This window comes from Crassostrea angulata, chromosome 6, assembly GCF_025612915.1.
Source record: "Crassostrea angulata isolate pt1a10 chromosome 6, ASM2561291v2, whole genome shotgun sequence".
NCBI lineage: Eukaryota > Metazoa > Mollusca > Bivalvia > Ostreida > Ostreidae > Magallana > Magallana angulata.
The window spans coordinates 13,207,565-13,228,013 of NC_069116.1; the positions used below are offsets into that span (position 1 = coordinate 13,207,565).

Genomic DNA, 20,449 nt, shown 5'->3' on the forward strand with positions numbered 1-20,449 from the left:
ACATAAATTCGACTTAAAAATAGCATCGGGTACGAAAAAAGAAGATTTAAGAAAAAGCATTCAACAAGTTAGAGTTTGATCATGTTTAGTAAAATATTTGCGATTAAGAATGGACCGGATTGAGCGAAGCGATTTTACCTTATATGATTAATTTAACTTACTTAAAACACATTGATCAAAATTTCTGCGCCAAATGAATTAACGGTACCTCTCTGTTGGTTTGTCTAATTGAAAATTAAGCTTGGAGAAATTCTTAAAGATTTGCAGAATATTTAGCGACTGCAGTGGGTTATGTAATCTTAATTACAGTCAGCATTCATGATTGGATAAAATAAGATTATAAAATACCTGGGAGACTTAAGAAAGTGGAATCAGAATGCATGTTGTTCATTCTCTAGATGACATGGGGTGTTGTATAGTATATCACGTAGTCATTTAAAAAAGGCAAGACGCATTCTATCATTTTAGCTCCACTCTAATTAAGGGGGAAAATAGAGAAAAACTGCGAACTGAAGCATTGTTTAGCCGTCTAACTAAAAGTCCTTTTTTGATAATTGTCTGATTGAATTTAATTTTTTTTCCAAATAATGGAAACATTTATGAATATTTTTTTTTAAAATGATTTGGTCAGACAAAGAGAGATAACTTTGTATTTTGGGTTAAAATAAGTCATTTCATAATAGAAACTAACGGATAAAGGAATTTTAAAAAAAAATCTCTACCCCCCCCCCCCGTCCCTTGAAACAAAAATTCCTTTGTGTGTGTGTGTGTGTGTGGGGGGGGGGGGGGTTATAATATATATTGTTCTTTTCTTTAGCATATTCATACCAAAGGATTTGTTGTTTCACAGGGGGGGGGGGGGGTGTGTCAACAGACCAAATACATTATTGCTTCGTAACGTTTCAATAAATAATTAAATAATATAAATTAAAACGAAAATTTACTTCAATATTTAACGTGAACTTGTGATTTTTAAGTTTTCATGCACATATCGGCCGATTAATAGTATTTTCCTCACTCATAGAGACCGATTTCAATAAAAAAATATATACTTTTAAGTAAATAACTTTGCTTTTGAATGTCTGACAGAAATTCCAAAATATTTGGATGTAAAATGAAAACGGGAAACGGGCGTCGGCGTTCGCAGTTGTTTGAATTGCATTTATTTTCATAAAACAAATGTAAAGCTTGAATAAAAAAAATCCAACGTAAACTAACATAACACAAAGGTTCTCAAAAAATGTACAACAACAGAAAAGATACCATGAAATTCGTCAATGAGAAAAGCATTTTGATTCGAGTGCTTTACTGTTGTTTAAATATTTAAATGCCGAACACATATTCCAGTCATGTTTCTGCACTGTTCGATGATTGGAGTCCAGCCATGTATGAAGTACGTTTTTTAAACTGAATGTAATCATGGGTGAATGGCTCTGTCATGTCATGTCGGATCATAAGAGGAAGTAATCTGATATTTTCTCGTTAACCCAAATTTCGGTGCCATTAATTGCATTGAGAAATTCATAATCGCTTTAAAGATTGTAAAAATGACATTTTTTCGTTTGACGCTTTTTCAACGACTATTTCTTGTGTATTGTGGACTTTTACTGTCTGAAACTTTGGGTAAGTACGTAGTATTTATATTGAGAATGGGCTCTGTTTACCATCAAAAACATCAAACAAACCCACGTTTGTATATAACTAGTCTATGAAGACTTCAATTAAACTTTGTTCAGAGAGCTACAAGATAAAATTTAAAAAAAAAAAGAAGTTTCAATTTAAACCGGAAGTAGAAGTGGAAACGAGTAATTTTTCAGTTATTATAGCAGGTTTTATATTATGTGTGCATATATGCTAATATTGGTGTTGATATTGCAGGGTCCACAACAACCTCTAGTACAGAACAAACAAACCCAGCCACTAGCCCGTCCACGACAGAACAAACAAGCCCAGTCACTAGCCCGTCTACGACGGCAACCACAAGTACAGTGGAACCACCCACGACCACGACAGGTGCGATAGAAGAGTTTCCAAAAAAAAAAAATAAACATTTTGTCATTCAAAATATTTTGGTTTGTTTCATGATTAAGTTAATCAGAATATTGTACATATTAAATTTCATTCTGGTTATTTTTTTTTCTTCAGTGTATTATTCATGAGACGTATTCTAAATATAGAAAATTTCAAGGAATTCAATTCATCATTTATACATGGAAAAATGGTGTACAAGTATCTAATGTCAGTGTCATTTGAGCAGTTAATGCAAACATTTCAGAACGACAAATTACGTCATAACAATGGCGTCTTACCATAAATGTTTTGCCCATCTATCCATCGATAAATGCAAATCATTGTTTTTTTTGGGTACTGTTAGCCAAGGACTTGGTGTGCTATGGGTGCACTGACACACAGCGAGGTGGGGACTGTCAAAGTAACAGCAAGGGCATGCTACAGGAGGCCCAGGCCCACCTGGGGAAAACAACAGATCAACAGAATGTCCAATCCGGAACAAATTATGTAAAGCGATGTAGTTATGACAACTATACTTACTGCGTAATCGAAACAATTGAAAATAGAGGTAAGACGCTATGTTGCAAATCAATACTCTTTTAGTTATTGTATGTACCATGATATAATGTGTAAAATGAAAATCAGACTGAGGCTGAATTTCGAAACGACGAGTTTTATTTACAGTAACTTTTTCGATGTTATTTTACCAAAATTAAGTGGTTTTTCCTTTCCTTTCTCTTTTGTGTTTTCTATGCCGAATAAGAAATATTAATAAAATTGAATGTATTACAAATTGATTATATATAATATTTATCAAACAAAAATCTGCAAGCTGAAGAGTTTTAATATTATCTTTTCGCTGCCAATAGACGGAGAGTAGAGTTAAGAAAATGGCTTGTTAAGATAACCATTTAGTGATGATTTGGTCTGTAAATTTTGTGCGGTGCCGGTAGCAGTTTCTTTTTTTTTTTCTTTTTTTGGATCATGATAATCATTTCAATCTCTATATATATAGAATCACGATATTTTGTAGAGCTTGTGATATCATGATATCGATAACTCTAAATACACATGTATCTTAACCGATGGACACTCTGACATATATGTAATTTTTACGTAGAATTATATTGATCAAAATGATTTTGAACAGGGTATTTGTTATTTTAAATCTATACTGGAGATAAAACGGGCACAAACTCTTGTACTTGTATATGTATATATCTTCTTTTTGTCAAGAAATGAACTTTTTAAGAAAATTGCAAAATACATAATTATACTACAGTGCACTTCCTTCCTTTGAGAATTATTTTATGATCAGTTTGGCATTAATGTGATTTCAATCCAACCAAATACAAAAAACTGGGTTAGTTTCGAATAAACAAGCTTGAAAATGAAACGTTATTATTAAGGTTTTAACTGCATGCTCATCTTGTCATTATAGTGAATAAACAATATCCATGTACAAATGTATATACTTTTTTTAACAAGGCGAGGTCCACTCTTACATTAGAGACTGTTCGGATGGCCGCTCCTTCTCTGAAGACTCCAGTAAACTTAAGTTAACGAAGCCAGACAATCAAACAACCTGCGCCTACACCTTACAGGGCTACCTTATCTGTGTAAAGCTGTGTCAGACCAGCTTCTGTAACGGACCAATTGCACAGATTTCTTCAGCATGTCCACTGACGTGCACCCTGTTCTCCTATGTACTTCTTGTATTGTGTTTAATTTTTAGATACTGATACACGTGCATGTGTCCTGAAAATTTTATCACATTATGACAGTTTAAGGAGGCTGGCTGGTGAACGAATCACCCATCAGATCTACCCTAGATTCTTAATGTGATATTTGAGGTTATAACCTATTATTTATTAAACTAAAGAATTACTTACATTTTGTTCTCTATAAATGTACGGACCGTATAAACAGATTTCATTGATTAAACTATATCTACATGTATAATCATCAAGTAATTTAAATACAAAGGACTGACCATTTGCATGAATTAATCGGATTAAATATGTTATTAGATACATTTGCTTTACTTGTTCAGGAAATGAAATAATTTTTAAAGCTATGACCTCCATGTTTCTTTTGCAAAATGCTAGCAGAAATCTTACTTTGGATACTGTGAACATAAATGCCCAGGAATAGAGGGTTGGAAACATTCTGTAATGTTATGCACCAAAAAAGCCTAAGAAATTTTGAATGTATTAATCTTAACTTCTTATATTCAGTAATTGGCGATTTTTTAAAACGATTCTTTGAAAAATGGTTTTTAATCAAATTTATGGTGAAGTAAATGACAAACTTCTGTACCAATTCTATATTCCAATTGTTATTTTTAATTGTTGAATTATATACCATACCGTTCGGAAGGTAGTAGTGTTATATACATTTTTACTCTGCAATAATTGCTACCTTTACACTCAAATGAACAATCAACGAGTGTATTTTGTTTAAATAGTAAGTATTTAACATTTTCAATAAAGTCTTAGCATATTTTTTTTTTACTAGAACACTAGTTAGCCTGTGACGCACCATGTTTCTGCTGGCAAATAAATGTACCTTAAGTTTACAAATGTGATCACTACTGCTACATTGATGCCAATTGTTACTTATTACACATATAATACATGTTATATCTGAAATAAATAATCACTTTTTAAAAGCTGTTACATGTAATGTTATAAGGACTCAGGGGCTGGGTGGTCCAAAAAAAATTCCATAATTAATTCCGGTCACATCATGATATGGTTTTATCGTTATTTGTCGGTACGAAACTAAAGTTACTCTTGCTGTCATCAACAGAAAGGACGAGTAAGTACGATATCGCTATCGACAGAAAGGTCGAGATCTCATTACTGACAGTGTAAAATAAAGTTACACATGCTACTTTTAAACATCGTAGACTATTTTAAAAACTAATATTAAACAGAATTGGTTTTATTATGTCTGAAATTAACTTTGAATTGAAGATCCAATCAACTTAATTTTGACGCTGGACAACCCAGACGCCGAGATTTAAGCACACGTAAAAAAAAAATTAGTTTACTTGAGTCGTCCGAACAAGATGACCCCTAGCGGTCGTGATCTAAACAAAGAATAATCTAAAACTTAATCTCTGTGTCCTCGGAAGAGATAACCTCCTTATAAAATCAAAATCAATTTTGATTCTAAATTTAAATACCAGATTCTCCCATAGTAAGCAGTATGGTTCGCACGCGTGTCGGACTCGCAGTGTTTGCCTAGGTAAATAGTTTACCTTTGGAATACATTGCTATTCAATTATCATTAGCCGTCTTGATGAATTTGTTTTTAAAGCCGCCCGATAACCAGAATTCCATGTGCTATCCAGACGCTTCCGATCAAAAATCTCATTATTATATTAGCGTCAAATAATACAAGCCACGTGCAATTTGGCGGCTACTGGGAAGTGCAGTGTCCGTAGTGTGAAAATTGGACAATTTTACACCTTATTCCATTGTAGCTCTGCCGTGAAATTCTTGAAGTAATTGCACCGACACCTTCTATACTGAAAGCGAGGTTAAATTCCTACTCGATGTGACGAGGAACCTTAGAGAACGATGGAATTAACTGTTCAACATTTTAATTTGATTTCTTTTGTTTTTATTAACTTGGTGACCAGCCATTCTGCAAAGAGTGTCCAAGATTTCCTGATTCCACGCGAGAAAACGAGATGGTAAGCAGACGAAGCTGTAAGTATTTGCTAAAAATCTAAATTGGTGTAGATAATTTGATTATCTAAAAGAAAAATGAAATATGAAACTCGAACGTTTTCTAATTCATTAATTTGCGTATATGTGTTTTAGTAATAAATATATGAATTAAGGGTTTGCGTATTTAGAATGAAAAAAGCTTGAGGAACATCGAAAACCGATTACATCTAAAGCATTACAAAACCAAGATTTTTTTTCACTTTCAGTTCTGCATGCATTGTGATTCTTTCCCGATCTCTTAAGCAAAAAAGTAGCTTTAAAATCTGCTCTCTGTATTCTGCTATACCCTTTACAATGCTGATAAGATTAAGATCAAAGGAGAGCTTTCTCCAGACAAACTGTTTAAAACATCGGCGAGTGTCAGTTATTCCGAGGTATACTTTGTAGAACCACAAGCGCCATGCTTGCGTTAATTAAGCTTGCTCTTACTCACTTTCAAACTATTTTTAATCCCATCCATCTGAATTTGTTTCTTACTTAACAAACCATCTTTATTTCAAATTTCTAGCTTTAAAATAAGCACAAGTAAGCAAAAAGGGGAGATTTTCTTTGCAAATGATACGATAGCCGAAGTATTTTCTTATCATTTCCCCGAGTCGAGAACACTATCTTTCTCACTTCTAAAGACAAACTGCAGGCGAGATCGATTGGCATTTCTGGACCAAAGAAACAGGTGCGATAGTTAAGAAATGCATATGTATTTCTACGTTTTTAACATGTTAATTTATATTTGTTATGAGATAAAAGGCCAATCGCATCAATGTATTGCAAACTGGTGTTTGTAAATGTTGGTGTTTATTTTTAGTTAAAGTATTGTGAACAGACTAGAAAGAAAATTCCTAAGATTCATTACAAAATTAATTAAATAGTATCGCCAAACCCCAGACAGTAATAAATCAAAGATATATACGATATCGTACCCAAACTCTGGCTGATATTGCCTGTCTTAGCTGCTTGTGTACATCCTTCATTAGCGAAAGCACTTACCAAGATAAATAGACGGCCAGTTGATTGACATGGAGCGCGCTCGCCAGACAAGTACCGATCATAAATCTATATAGCTCGGTAGGTTGTTCATTGAAACAGAAAACGCGCACGTGTTGGATTGATCTACATCGTGGCATAAACTACGTAATGTGTACGCACGTGCGTCATTTGAGAGAGAGAGAGAGAGAGAGAGAGAGAGAGAGAGAGAGAGAGAGAAAGAGATTATTGCTTTAGTATACGAGTTTCTAGCCCTATTAAGAAAAATTGTTGGGTCTCAAAATATTTTTAGTATCCCCCCCCCCCCCCCAATACAAAAGAGTTTACAGAGAATAAACTAAAAGTAATGTGGAATTATATTAAACATGTTTCAGGATGTAATTAATCTAAATGATTTTTATTGTGTCAAATACATGTATGCGTTTGTTATTTTTTTAAAGTGAATTCGAAGTGAATGAGGTTAAAAGATGTTTGTCTGGAACGATTACTGTTAATGTCTTATTTTACGTGAGTTTCTGCGATTCCGCTGTTTTGTATTTTAAATCGCGAGAATATATAATCGCGAGCACCATTTTTTATAATTATTTCATATAGTTCAAAACCGTCTGGAAAATAAAAGCGAAATTTTATATGTTCGATAAAATGATTGTTCCAATTATACTGTATGGTTCTGACTTGTGGGGGTTTAAAAACTTATGTATCATTGAAAAATTGCTTCTTAAATTTTGTAAACTTGTACTTAGTCTTAAATGGGCATGGTCACGATTTTGGTCAAATTTTATTTGTCTGCTTTTATTATTTACAATGCTTTTGGAATACATTTCTAATGATCAAATGAAATTTGGGTGCCAGTCGATGAGTTTTAAAATACAGGGCTCACAATTCTTCGTCATGTAAACAAGGCTCGTGCCCTGTTTTTGTTTACATGGGCTCAATATACTATTAAAAAATCTTTTTCAACCTGATCTGTCTGTCTTCTTATTCATTTTACGCATACATAAACAGTTCCTAACGATTAATACATTTATTTGAGGTCTAAAACTGGAATTTTCACTTCAACGTTCAAAATGTAAACAAACGCTTGAACTTGCTAAATACCCATTGTGTGTGAAAGTTAAAATTAGAATGTTGAGTTTTTGGATTAGATTGTTGAAAGGTAAAGAATCGAAATTGTCATGTATATTGTATATTTTTTTACATAGCCTAACACAAATCAACAATTATAATTTCAAATGGGTTGAATGTTTACAGAATATTTTACATGAATGTGGTCTAAGCTATGTCTGGTTGACGCATAATGTAGAAAATGAAAAATGGATTTTAAATGTTGTTAAGCAAACTTTGATTGACCAATTTCAACAAAATTGGGTCTCAGATTGTAACGCATCTAGTAAAGGGTTGATCTATAATTTGTTTACCAATAACATTTTTGTATCTAGAAATTACATAAATTCTGGTGCTTATATGAATAACATTACTACATTACTTAGGTTTAGAACAAGCGATCATAAACTGCCATTTGAGACAGGCAGATGGAACAATGTACCTAGAAATCAACGATTTTGCAATCCATGTAAAAATAACATTGGCGATGAATATTACTATATTATGATGTGTCCAGATTTGAAAGAATATAGAAAAGCATGTGTATCATCAATGTATTTTAGACGAGCAAATGCTTTCAATTTTTTAAAATTATTTTCATGTAACAAATTAGTTGTTATTAATAAAATAAAAACATGTAAATTTATCAATATTGTAAATAAGGGTAAACTCTTTAGGTTGATGTGTACAGTATACACTCTTGCTTTTTGCATAATATTGTCTGTATTGTATATTTTCTCTATGTTGTTTTATACAATATGATAATAAACAAGCATTCTGAGAGTATTGCATAAGCAATACACGTCCCCTACCGGTTTGTATTATTCTATGAAAGCTTCCAAGCACACAACTATTTCAGAGCTATTGTAAACGAGATGTCATGCTTTAATAAGAGATAAAAGAACAGAGGAAATTAAAACTATATAGTTGATATAGAAATTAAATAGGAAATAGGTAAAATAATACTCTTTATTTCATCTCCTGTAATTTTGCCAAGTCTATTCTGTATTCGCTGGTAAAAATTTGTGAAAACAATGCACTGTTATGCACAATATCATTTCTTACCGTCTTCTGTACCCCGAATCAAACCAAACAGTTAAACAGCCCAACCCGACAACGAACCCGATTGTAATAATGATACAAAAAAACCCCTGCCGATTAAATTTACAACACAATGCTTGACACTATTTTATAGAATTTATTTGTTTGTTAGAAATGATAAAAGGAATGGTACAGGAAAAGGAATGGTTCAAGTAACGCACGATATTATTACTGACTACATACTGACCTCGTTTATTCAGTTACACACCGAACCCGATAACGAACCCGAACATTAAAAAATTGGATTATAAAAAATTAATTTTCTCGAAAATATGTCAATCAGACGCTACAAAAGTGTACACTTGATCTGTAGTTTGACATTTTGAAGCTGTTCAGCAAGTTTCATATTATTCCTCAAATGCATAAAGAAAAAAAGTGTGGAAAACTGAAGTGGGACAGACAGACGGACTGACGGACGGACGGACAGACGGACGGACGGACGGACGGACGCAGAGGAAAGCTATAGTCCCCTCCGGTGAAACCGGTAGGGGACTAATAAAATGGAATGAAAGGAATCATTCTTTAAATATTATAATGTGATATTTTCGGTTGGGGCGTGATCAAATCTATCATAATGTCCTTCGGGCTTTATTGGATTTGATCACGCCCAAAACAAAATTATCACATCATAATACTCGAAGAATGATTCTTTATTCCTTAATTAAAATCATAACAAAAATCAAATGATGTTATTTTAACTACAATGCACATGGCGAGAAAATTTTTTAGTGATAGACATTTAGATAAGCCCTGTTATAGCTATTTACGATAAATCACTTGTATTAAGTCGCTGCTGCAACGAAAAATTTAATGCACAATAACATATCACAATTCTCTCCAGAATTATGACGATGACGATGAATACATCAAAGATGAGCCTCGGAGCCTCGACTTGAGTGATAACGTCGGTGAATGTGGTCCAGTGCCTGATATAGTATTAACAGGATTCTGCAAGAAGAAGGTGTGTTCTAGTCACAGCGACTGTCGCAAAAAGAATCACCGCTGCTGTTTTAATGGATGTGTCAAAACGTGCACTAGGCAACCAGATCCACCCCCATGTACGTGGTACTCGAGAATACTGTAAAATGTATTATATTTGGCGTGTACGATATTTGGCGAAAATTAGTTTTTGAACAAGTTGGCGTGGATTTGAATTAGCGTACTCCTGGATGTGACTATTCTTAATCACATGTGCATGGTGTGCATGACGTTTAGCCATGTTCTCGATTTAGCGGAAGCCGCATCCCGCCAAAGGCGCTAAATAGAATACAAAGCCAAATGTAGTACGTTTACAGTAAGTCGCTTCTTCTGTAAAAATTTAATTTTAACACGAACTGGTATTATGCTATAACTAAATGTTTTTCTTCTTCAGTTTTTGACTGGATAAAAGAGCCTAGAAGTAGAGTGGTATCGGGTAAGCATATTTTTCATAATCCAAAACATTAATATTAAAATATAACGAAGACCTGGCTATGAATTAACTTCCACAAGACGAAGAATGTATATGAAAAAAAATTGTTTATTGATTACAGGGGTGTCCTGGCTTATTGACGGGCCAGCAAGCAACAATGAACGTGAGTGATAAAATAAAAACAAACAAAAATAACATGTAAATGCATTTTAGACTTCATATGAAGAACATCTGTATGTGAACTACCGATTTGTTGTTTTATGGTTTCATTAAGTAACAGCGATTGTAGAATTTATACCAAATATATTTTTGCGTTCAATCGTCTTTATATTAAGATTCTCGAAAACATGAATGAAGCTTGTTTAGAATAAAATTCAAGTTTGTACATAGCATTTGTATTATTATATACTAATAGATAATTTTACCTGTTTCATTTTAAGTCCAATCATGTACCACATCTCGCGTTGGAAAAAATGAAGATCCATTACTTTGTCCCCATGGATACACGTGTCATGTCGTCAGGAAGGGTAACAGAAGGAAACGGATTCAGAACCGAGGATACTGTGTTCCGAATGAAGAAAGCGGTAACAAAAACTCTATTAACGTTTGGTACTTCTAATAGAACCATTTTAACAAGAGCTTTGACTTTGGGTAGTTGGTGTCAAACAGCATTGTGACGTAGGCCTGTCTATTTTATTGCTTGGCACCCAGACATTGCTCTTTGAAATCAACAAAACTTGTCTGGCTTTTAAGCTAAGACAACGCAGTTGGTGTATATTTCACTTCAAACTTGTTTTGACGCAAAAAATAGATAGTTACGTCCTACTGAGAGTCCAAGGCCTTGTTAAAATGGTTTTATTTGCCAACAAATAAGCATTAATAGTTTCATTAACGTTGATTTTTAGTGGTGTTGCGTGACCAACAGATCAACCAGTCTTCAGCCACTGGAGAGTGTCTCCTAGATAAATACATATTAGCAGAGGGAGCATTCATGTTCTTTGATGGTAAAAAATGGTAAGAAATCAAATTCCATTGGTAATTGTATTTCAATATACCGGTAGTTTAAGCGATGTAATGTAATTTTCTGATTATTAATTGCCTCATAAGCATTCGTAACAATTACCATATTTTTATTTTGCAGCTTTTGTAAAAATGGGTTTCTTGAATGCTTAAAAACAAAAGGTTAAATGTGTCCAAGGATTGGAGCAGGTGGTGGAGGGAACATACAGTGTATTGTTTTAAAAATAAAATACCGAAGAGGTTTACATCGTTTTGTTTGGTTTTAAGGGGTTTTTTTTTTTTTTGGGGGGGGGGGGGGGCTGCATAGCCCAATCGAAGGTGTTGTAATCTATGCTTATCTTAAACAAGCGGTTTGACTTCATTTTACACAAAGTTCCATTACTTTTAATTTTTTTTTTAAATTTTCTATAGTCATCAAATTTGTTTTGATCAGTCATTTTGTAGAAGGAATGGATAAATCTTAAATCTATTACCGTACATAAATGTAACATCATATACCCTAATAAACAACTTTTTTTTAGATTTTAAATAGATTATTTATAAACAGCACAATTCTGCTTTAGGGAATTCCCCGTCGTGTTTTTTCTCGTCTATCTTTTTCTGTAGTAATCCAATATTCAAAATGGATGCACAAAAACTGGACACAGCAATAATGACAAAACTCCAGGTAAAACAGTGCAGGCCATAGCACTGGTTGGTTTCTTTGGTGTTAACATCGTAAAGAACGCCAAAGGTCTCCTGGTAAACCAGTCCCAGAACAGCGTTCCCAAGCATTATAAAGCCCCAGTTTCGGCTAAAATTGTTCATTCCATAAAACTCGCTGATCATAGTCGGCGTCAGGCACCAGACGGCGCCGTTAGCGAACCCTATGATGATGTCAGTGATTAAAAAAAGGGAAAAGTTATTAGCAAAGAATATACATAGGACAAGATCTATAGTCTGCGCAAGGTTGAATGTGAGCAAGACAACAGATCTTGGCACCCATTCCGCAATGGCGTCTGATAGAAATCCCGCGAAAAATTTAGAGAAGATGGCTGCGATTGGATTTAAAGTAGTAAAAAGCGTCGTGTAGCTTTCAAATCCGTAAGACTTCAGGTATGTTCCAAGATTGTTTTGGAACATCAGCTGTAACCCTGCGCAAATGAAACATGCCCATGACAAATAATGGAAATCGAATCTGTTAAGAAGTTTCAAGCCACTTATTTCTCTATGGGAAATATTTTCATATTTCGGTAAAACAGGATCGCTGTTCAAATCATTATCAACAATACATGTCACTTCCAGGTCAAACTCATAGGAAATGCGCTTTATGAAGATAAGTGCTAGCGCACCAACAGCCACTGAACAGATGATGTTGAGGAAATAAAAGCCTTTTAAATCTTGATTTTCTTCATCGTTAACGTGTCCTTTTACAAATAATGTTCCATAAATGGCAGCAAAAATAGCGGGCCCAGCACTGAACGAAGCATCCATCACCCCCACTACTTTACCCCTGTGTTTAGGGTGAAAATTTCCCATGTTAATTGCGAGCGGTGTCATGTAGAAAAATGTTGCTCCAAAGCCTTCGAATAAAAGAAGTAAAATATACTAATCTTCAAAAGTTTTAAAAAAAGAAGGGAAATAATCATTATCAATCTTTGTTGATTAAAACATCATACACTTTATAAGAAGATAGAATAATATTTTCGTAAAAAAAACTATTTTTTAAAAAAGGAAAATGGAATTGAAAGTTGATGAAAATTTGTTGTTCATTGAATGAAAAATGAACAGAAGATTTTATTCCTTTTATTTAGGGATGCAATTGAATCATTTATGCACATACACGTTATCCAACTTTACAATAATTGTAATGTCGCAATATTTAACTTAGAAGTTTCAAGTGGTGTATCTATTATTATCCAATTAATTGTATGTACCTGCAATAAAGAAGTAGACGCATTGGAGCCAGGCTTTTGTGTGGTAGAAATGTTGCTGCAATGTTGTACTGTACAGCAAGCCATAGCCGAGGGAAGAAAAGATGGCGCCGCAAAGCGTAGACCACCGAGGACCAAATTTCTCGATAATAATGCCAGCAGGGAAAGCAAACGAGATCCCAATGTTTGGCATAGAGCTGAGGAACTCAACTATCAATAAAGTTAAAACAAAACAAACATTAAATATATTACATTGCTATTAATATGTGTCAATATTAAGCAGTTTGTGAGTAAAAAAAAAATACTTTCATCGTTATAGTTCATGTGTACTTCGGTACTTGTAATTTATCATTCACTGGATTTCCTCAATATACATCTATTTGATACACAAGGTAGTTGATGGCATGTACTTTATAAAATATAAGTTATCAAAATAGATAGAGTTCAATTACTTTAGCAAAAGGTTTGCCTTCATGTACTACATGTATAATATTAAATTGATTATGTTTGCATTGAGTAACAACATGTACAATATTGGTATAAAGAGATGAATTACTAGTATTTTAGAAAAAAAAAAACTTGTCATGGACATCCTACCTTCTGACTGTGTGTAGTTAAAGTGAGACTTCACGGCGTTAGTGAAAGCTCCAAATGCATAGGTGGATCCCGAAGTAATCATACTTAGAAACCCCACAAACACAGCTAGTAGTCTCTCCGTGTCCGACCGTGACCAATCCATGGCCAGTTATATTTATCACAGCAACCTGCGATTTGTCTAAAAAAAAAAAACCACGTCAGGTTAATAATCCTTATTAATTAACCTCATTGAAACCGTAGTGAAATGGGGTCCGGTGCCTCATCCCATTCCTAGGTACCTGCCGTGGACGGTATTGTTTAAGTTTTATTTATTTGTGAGAATAAATGCAGTTCGTCAACATTCAACGAACGCTGGTATAAACACTTTCCTGATATGACACACCACATGAATGATAGTGCCAAAGTCTATTGATAACTCGATTACATTCCATCATATCAAGAGATACTTGAATTAAATACACGTACATTTATCACATTTTGAACACCTAATATGACGTACATGTATAAAGAGATGCAAAAAGAGGCTACATATGTGTAATAGTACATATTTAATTGGTGATGTGCGAAGGAAGTTCGAGATCTCTGGTAGCTTGTTAAGGAAGATGAAATCTCGTAATCATATTCATAAAATTTAGAAGGAAGTTTAATTCACATGCACCACGTGACGGTAAATAACCAGATTAATTAAATAATTTAGTGATGTAAGAAATCTGAATCTCAAAGTTCGAACTACATATAGATTGTGTTATGATAACATAAAGACAATCACCGCTACCTTTATGTCTTAAAAATATGTTGTATTAATAAACTATATTGGAAGTGCGTATGATATATGATTAAGTTTATCTTGAGCAAAGGCCAATAACAACGGTGTGCGGTTGTGAATCAGAAATATAAATTTATTATCATGCAGGTGACAGACAAAGATCGTTTATAGAGGTGAAGAAAGGAGGAGGTGTTAACATCTAAAAGCAAAACTAATCCAAACTAATCCAAATCGTTAGTATATCCACTTGGATCTTAAGTAATGTATTCGACTGAAATTTAAAATAGAAAAGGGGGGATTTCCGCGAGCGACAGTACAACTTACCTGAGAGAGATATAAAGTGTAACATGTAACTGTATGTATATATACACTCAAAACCAGGAACAAATTGACAATTAATAGCGCGATATGAACGATAGGAATCCATCATAAAATCCTATAACGAATTTCGTAAAGACTATGCTTACCGTAAACGTTGAAACAGATGTATAATATATTGTAAAATCGGAATCTAGAAACTCTTAAAAAATTCTTTTCAAAGAAACTCCTTACTGAAGCACTGTGAACGTTTAAAACGGAACAACAAATTATGACCAAATTCGTGACCACGCCCCTTTGAGATAAGTATAAATCCTTATGAAAATATTGAAAATACATGTAACGTTGACATGTCTTTTGTAAAACATGTGGATGGTTCTTTTTCTATTTGGAAAGGAATTTTTGCTTGGTTTTGGTTTATCTACGTTTCTAAATTAAACTTTTTATTCCAATATAAATGTTACTATAGGATGAGAAGATATCGTTTCTGAAGAACGTGTATATGTTAATGTCATAAAAAAGCAAAACGCAGAATACATAAATATAATTTATACAATTTATTTAACCCTTGTTAATAAAACAAAGAAATATATATGATATTAGTCAAATTTGGCCCCCAAAAATCCGATACTTTTGAAATGATTCAGGTACATTAATTTGTTGTGTTATTTTATAAAAGAGTTTACATATAATATATGTTTTTCACCTATTTATTTGATTTATATGCACTCACTGGCAGTATATGACGTCAGAAGTGACGCTATTTTTATAATTCAATCAAAATCAACCAAAAATTGACATTTTTCTTATCTTTTTTCGAATGGGAAATATAGAGCGACTCTTTGAACAAGAACGAACTTTATGTCACTTATAAGTATTGGGAAGATACATCTTTGGTGAAAATATTTTTTTTTGTTCAAGTAGTCGCTCAATGTTTCCTTAAAGAAAAACTGCCTCAAAACAAGCCGTTTTATGCTAAAAATGAGAAAATGGCGGGAAAATGTAAATTTTATGATGTCATATTTATAAATTGTGGGCACTAAATTCGAAATGAAATTATGAACAAACTTCAAATGTATATGTGTACAAATTAAACAAAGAATTACAGTCAAATGACAACGTTCATTTTAGGGGGCCATTTTAGGCTCAAACAGTACATAGTCCTTTGTTTTATCACATACTTCATGTAGTATGTTATAAGGAGTATCGGCGACATTTTGTTTTATGCAAAATTCCACACAGACTTTGTTTCATGCAGTAACACTGATTCACGTTTGTCCTCCTATCTTATCCCGTGTACGTGGTCATTAGGGGACAGCGTCGTTGCTGGGCATTTCATTTATACCAAACATGGCAGTTCTTACTTCAGTATTTCAATGAAGTTTCGTTTTGTCCATCTACAACAAATGTAAATATAAGAAATATGAAATCATTTTATGAAAACCAGATTTTGGTTTTTGTTCAAACTATCGAGAGAAACCAATTACATGTAACTTGTAGTTTTAAACGTGTACAGGTATTTATTTGATATAAAAAAAAGTGTAAAGAAGGCATGTAACACAGATCAACAACATTGATGAATAAATACTAAAAAAAATATAAATACTCAATAACATAGAAATACTCATTAACATAGAATGACTGTTTAACATCCAAATATAGCCATGAAACAAAATGATACATTTTAATGCTATACAAAGGAGAAATAGCACATGTAAGTTTAAAGGTCATATAAAATGAAATATCTAGAATTACTTTATTCTGTTTGCATTTATACATTTATTTTTATGACCGGGGGTGAGCTCTAATGTATACAAATAACTATTTTATTGCTTTTATTATGGCACTTAATTCCAAATCTTTTATTGTTCCGTCGCTTTGAAATTATGCACATTGTATACGAATGTACATGTAACAGTTTAGAAATCATACAGAGAAAGAAGATGCAATATCAAGGTAGTCTAAATACCTGGTGTACAGCACATCTCGACATAATCATTCTCACCCTCGTATTTCGTTTCATCAAGCTTTTTCTGCAGCAGTCCAAAGTGAAATACGGTTGCACATAAACTTAAAACTGTGATCATTATAAAGCTCCATGTGAAGCAATGCAGGCCGAAACACTGATTGTCTGAGTCCGTTTTCAGATCATATAAAGCACCGAATATCTCCTGCATTGCAAGGCCACCGAAAGCATTTCCAAGCATCATGGTTCCCCAATTTCGGGCAAAATTCTTCATGCCGTAGAATTCACTTATCATTGTAGGTGTTAGACACCAGAGGGCGCCATTCGCAAAACCTATAACTATATCTACAATGGTGAATAGAACGAGGTTGTCAGAAAAGAATATACACAATCCAAGGCATATTGTTTGCACCACATTGAAAATCAAGAGTACCCCGGCTCTCGGAACTTTGTGCATTATGGCGTCCGAAAGAAAACCGGCAAAAAATTTGGAAACAATTCCAGCAATGGGATTCAATGTCGTAAAAAGTGTGGTGTATTTCTCCAGATTGTACGATTTAAGGTAGGTTCCCTGGTTGTTTTGAAACGTCAGCTGCAGGCCAGCACAGAAGATGTAAGCCCAGAGTAAGTAGTGGAAATCAAACCTCCGGATTAACTTTACCCCTGTGATTTCTCTCTGCTCGGGTTTTGCCTGTACAGTTGTCCTTTGATCCTCCTCCTCCTCCCCACCGTCAGCGTTGATAATTTTACTCACTTCAATGTCTATATCAAACGTCACATGTTTCAGCAAAAGTATCCCAAGAGCTCCAACAACACCAAATGCTATAGCTGTCATGAGATAAAAACCTCCAAGGTTCTGGTTTTCTTCGTCCTTTGTGTGGCCTACAGCGAAAACCGTTCCATACAGTGCAGAGAACAGTGCCGGTCCCCCGCTAAAAGAGGCATCAAGGATACCCACCACCTTGCCCCGGTGTTTGGGATGAAAGTTATTCATACTGGTCGTTAATGATGCCATGTACATAAATATACATCCAAATCCTATTAAAAATAAATAAAAATGAGAATTTGACTCACTTAATTGATTATGCTAGCAAAATGAATTATTAATTAAGAAATGGGGACTAAATTACTATCGTTTACTGACCTGATATGAAAAAGTAAATATACTGAAGCCAGACATTTTTGTGGTAAAACGGCTGTGTCAGGGTGGTGCTATAAAGAAGAGAGTATCCGAGTGAGGCAATGAGTAAAGCAGCCAATGAGGTCCATCTCGGACCAAATCTCTCACACATCATTCCAGCAGGAAAACCAAGAGAGATTCCAAAATTAGACATTGATCCGAGAATTTCCACTGAAATGACATTCGATTTATATTACTCGCGGTTACAGAATCAATCTTTCAACTTTATCGCTAGGGTCAAGAATCGTTTTCTTCTTCAAGAGTTTCCTCCGAAACATCATTTTAAGCTTAAGGGTTTCGTTTTTTAACAAAAAAGATAGAGATTCCAAAATTAGACTTTGATTCGAGAATTTCCACTAAAATGATATTCGATTTATATTACTCGCGGTTACAGAATCAACCTTTCAACTTTATCACAAGGGCTAAGAAACGTTCTCTCCTGTAAAAGTTTCCTCCAAAACATCATTTAAAGGGTTTCCGTTTAAATAAAAACCATGCAATTCTTATCTATCGTTGAGTTCGAAAAATATTGATACCTTGGGATTGTGTGTAGTTGAAATGGGCTTTAACGGCATTGATGTAGGCCCCAAAAGCATAGACGGAGCCCGCGGCTATCATCCCGAGACACCCTACAATGAGGGCCAAAATCCGCTCAACATTTACTCTGCTCAATAACATGATGTTTTCCTGTTGCTGCTGTGGCGGTCTTTACTGTTGGTTCAAGGAAAAATACAAATCCATGATGTGTGATTAAATATGATGTTGTTATTATTTTTAACACATTTTGATCAAAATACAAAAATTAATATTACACCTGAAACTGCGAATATTTTTTTCTTGGGTCGTTTTACCTGCTTTATTGAACTAGTGCATTAATGGATATAGACTTACATTTGTAAAAAAGAGTTAATCCTATAAAATATGTACATACACTAGCACTACATTAAGTACATGTAAGCGCAGTGTGTCGCGCTGACTGCAGCCAAACTGTGTTTCTTTATCGCAGTGTGAGATAACAGTGTAATGAAATGTTAACATTGTAGATATGACACATGATCACTTTATCAACAATAACCGAATATTGATAATCTATTACACGTATATCTACGATTTTGAAAGTAGTGCAAGGGGCAGTCATGAGTTTGCATCCTAACATTTTTCACATAGTATCGTCATAACTTGGAAAAAAATTTACACATCTTATTGGGCCAAAATGTATACAAATCAAGTTGAAAAATAAACTTATCAGTTATTGTTTAAATATGTATATGGCCGACCCCCCCCCCCCCCCACCAGCCCCGACTGACATACAAAAAAAGTCAAAAGGATATTAATTTACCGGCAATAATAAAATGTGTCAGTGGGTGTGGGGGGTTCTGAAACAAGAATTTCTAATATTTTTTGTCGGTCTAAACACATAATTAAAGCTTTTTTAAAGTGTTGAACTCTGAGATGACATGGCATTGCGCGTGTGTTTTTGTGCTTTCAAGTTTTTATTTTTACATGCATGAAAAGACACACACACACACACATAAAAAAACAAAAAAACAAAACACAAAAACCCCAAAAAACTATGGTAAAGGGAAATAGCTTTCGTTTAATCAAGGAGTCCAGGACTATCTTTATGATCATTCAATTTTTAATGTAACACAATTGTGTCACATGATAAGAGGATTTTAATTTTTGATAATGCGACATTAATCTGATGAAATTGATGCGGCATGAGATGTCAATAGGAATGATTCGTGTGATTTCAGTAGTATATGTCAATTTCTATAATATATCAAGTACCGGTATGTCTTTGATAAGATTACTTAAAGTTTCCCTTGAAAAAGCATGTGAAAGATGCCACCTAACAAGATTAAGAATAAGTTGCACATAATTCACTATTTATTGAAACAGGTAGATATATATTGTAAACCAATTATCCCTAAGGAAAAACGTTTATGCCATGTTTGTAAATTATTAATCGAATGTGAAAAACATGTTGTACTTTACTGTCCTGGGTATATATGACAATCTTTGATTTCAATATTGTGATAAATCATGTTGTGGTATTGATCCCATTATTTGAAGAAATTGTTAATCCGTGTGATTATAATACATGTATTATAATATGTCCCAAGTTAATGCTTCCATCACTTTTTGATGAATTTTTAATAAAAAAAAAATACCCGTGAAAGAAATACAGTTTAAATCGATAAAAGGAAATATATCCAAGATATCTTCATTGAACAATGATCATTTTTCCCTCATAAAAGTTCACAGGAATGAAAACAAATTTCTAACGGAATTTATAATGGGCAATGTAAACTTACATCTTTTCTACATTCGGAAGT

At 33.8% G+C, this 20,449-nt stretch overlaps 3 protein-coding genes across 4 annotated transcripts; 1 reads left to right on the plus strand and 2 right to left on the minus strand.

The window, feature by feature from the left end:
- Positions 1-1,386: 1,386 nt before the first annotated feature.
- On the plus strand, positions 1,387-11,615 carry LOC128189065 (uncharacterized). Its single transcript, XM_052860495.1, has 10 exons — positions 1,387-1,623; positions 1,879-2,013; positions 2,375-2,578; positions 3,499-5,729; positions 9,781-9,997; positions 10,312-10,353; positions 10,472-10,513; positions 10,791-10,934; positions 11,256-11,364; positions 11,492-11,615. Exons 1-4 carry the CDS (start codon positions 1,548-1,550, stop codon positions 3,750-3,752), a joined length of 669 nt encoding a protein of 222 aa, XP_052716455.1. The 5' UTR covers positions 1,387-1,547; the 3' UTR covers positions 3,753-5,729; positions 9,781-9,997; positions 10,312-10,353; positions 10,472-10,513; positions 10,791-10,934; positions 11,256-11,364; positions 11,492-11,615.
- Positions 11,616-11,731: 116 nt separating this feature from the next.
- Positions 11,732-14,267, minus strand: LOC128189064 (uncharacterized). Its single transcript, XM_052860494.1, has 3 exons — positions 13,881-14,267; positions 13,287-13,493; positions 11,732-12,932 (listed from the first exon to the last, which is right to left on the minus strand). The coding sequence occupies exons 1-3, from the start codon at positions 14,020-14,022 to the stop codon at positions 11,908-11,910; spliced, it is 1,374 nt and encodes a 457-aa protein (XP_052716454.1). The 5' UTR covers positions 14,023-14,267; the 3' UTR covers positions 11,732-11,907.
- Positions 14,268-15,506: 1,239 nt separating this feature from the next.
- Positions 15,507-19,110, minus strand: LOC128188664 (uncharacterized). Of its 2 annotated transcripts, none has more exons than XM_052859860.1 (5): positions 19,002-19,110; positions 18,647-18,821; positions 18,075-18,281; positions 16,934-17,968; positions 15,507-16,361 (listed from the first exon to the last, which is right to left on the minus strand). In XM_052859860.1, the coding sequence occupies exons 2-5, from the start codon at positions 18,786-18,788 to the stop codon at positions 16,330-16,332; spliced, it is 1,416 nt and encodes a 471-aa protein (XP_052715820.1). In that variant the 5' UTR covers positions 18,789-18,821; positions 19,002-19,110; the 3' UTR covers positions 15,507-16,329. The 2 variants fall into 2 exon arrangements, with proteins under 2 accessions (XP_052715820.1, XP_052715819.1); XM_052859859.1 differs by having other exon boundaries at positions 18,925-19,037.
- Between the last annotated feature and the right edge of the window lie 1,339 nt (positions 19,111-20,449).

What these genes read in the sequence shown, in the direction of transcription:
- LOC128189065 (XM_052860495.1), top strand. Translation starts at nt 1,548, where the DNA reads ATGACATTTTTTCGTTTGACGCTTTTTCAACGACTATTTCTTGTGTAT. An exon ending in TTTACTGTCTGAAACTTTGG is followed by an intron (nt 1,624 to 1,878) that starts GTAAGTACGTAG and finishes TTGATATTGCAG; the next exon opens with GGTCCACAACAACCTCTAGT. An exon ending in ACCACCCACGACCACGACAG is followed by an intron (nt 2,014 to 2,374) that starts GTGCGATAGAAG and finishes GGGTACTGTTAG; the next exon opens with CCAAGGACTTGGTGTGCTAT.
- LOC128189064 (XM_052860494.1), bottom strand. Translation starts at nt 14,022, where the DNA reads ATGGATTGGTCACGGTCGGACACGGAGAGACTACTAGCTGTGTTTGTG. An exon ending in TAACTACACACAGTCAGAAG is followed by an intron (nt 13,494 to 13,880) that starts GTAGGATGTCCA and finishes CTTTATTGATAG; the next exon opens with TTGAGTTCCTCAGCTCTATG. An exon ending in CGTCTACTTCTTTATTGCAG is followed by an intron (nt 12,933 to 13,286) that starts GTACATACAATT and finishes TTTTATTCGAAG; the next exon opens with GCTTTGGAGCAACATTTTTC.
- LOC128188664 (XM_052859860.1), bottom strand. Translation starts at nt 18,788, where the DNA reads ATGTTATTGAGCAGAGTAAATGTTGAGCGGATTTTGGCCCTCATTGTA. An exon ending in CAACTACACACAATCCCAAG is followed by an intron (nt 18,282 to 18,646) that starts GTATCAATATTT and finishes ATGTCATTTCAG; the next exon opens with TGGAAATTCTCGGATCAATG. An exon ending in CGAGATGTGCTGTACACCAG is followed by an intron (nt 16,362 to 16,933) that starts GTATTTAGACTA and finishes CATTTGTTGTAG; the next exon opens with ATGGACAAAACGAAACTTCA.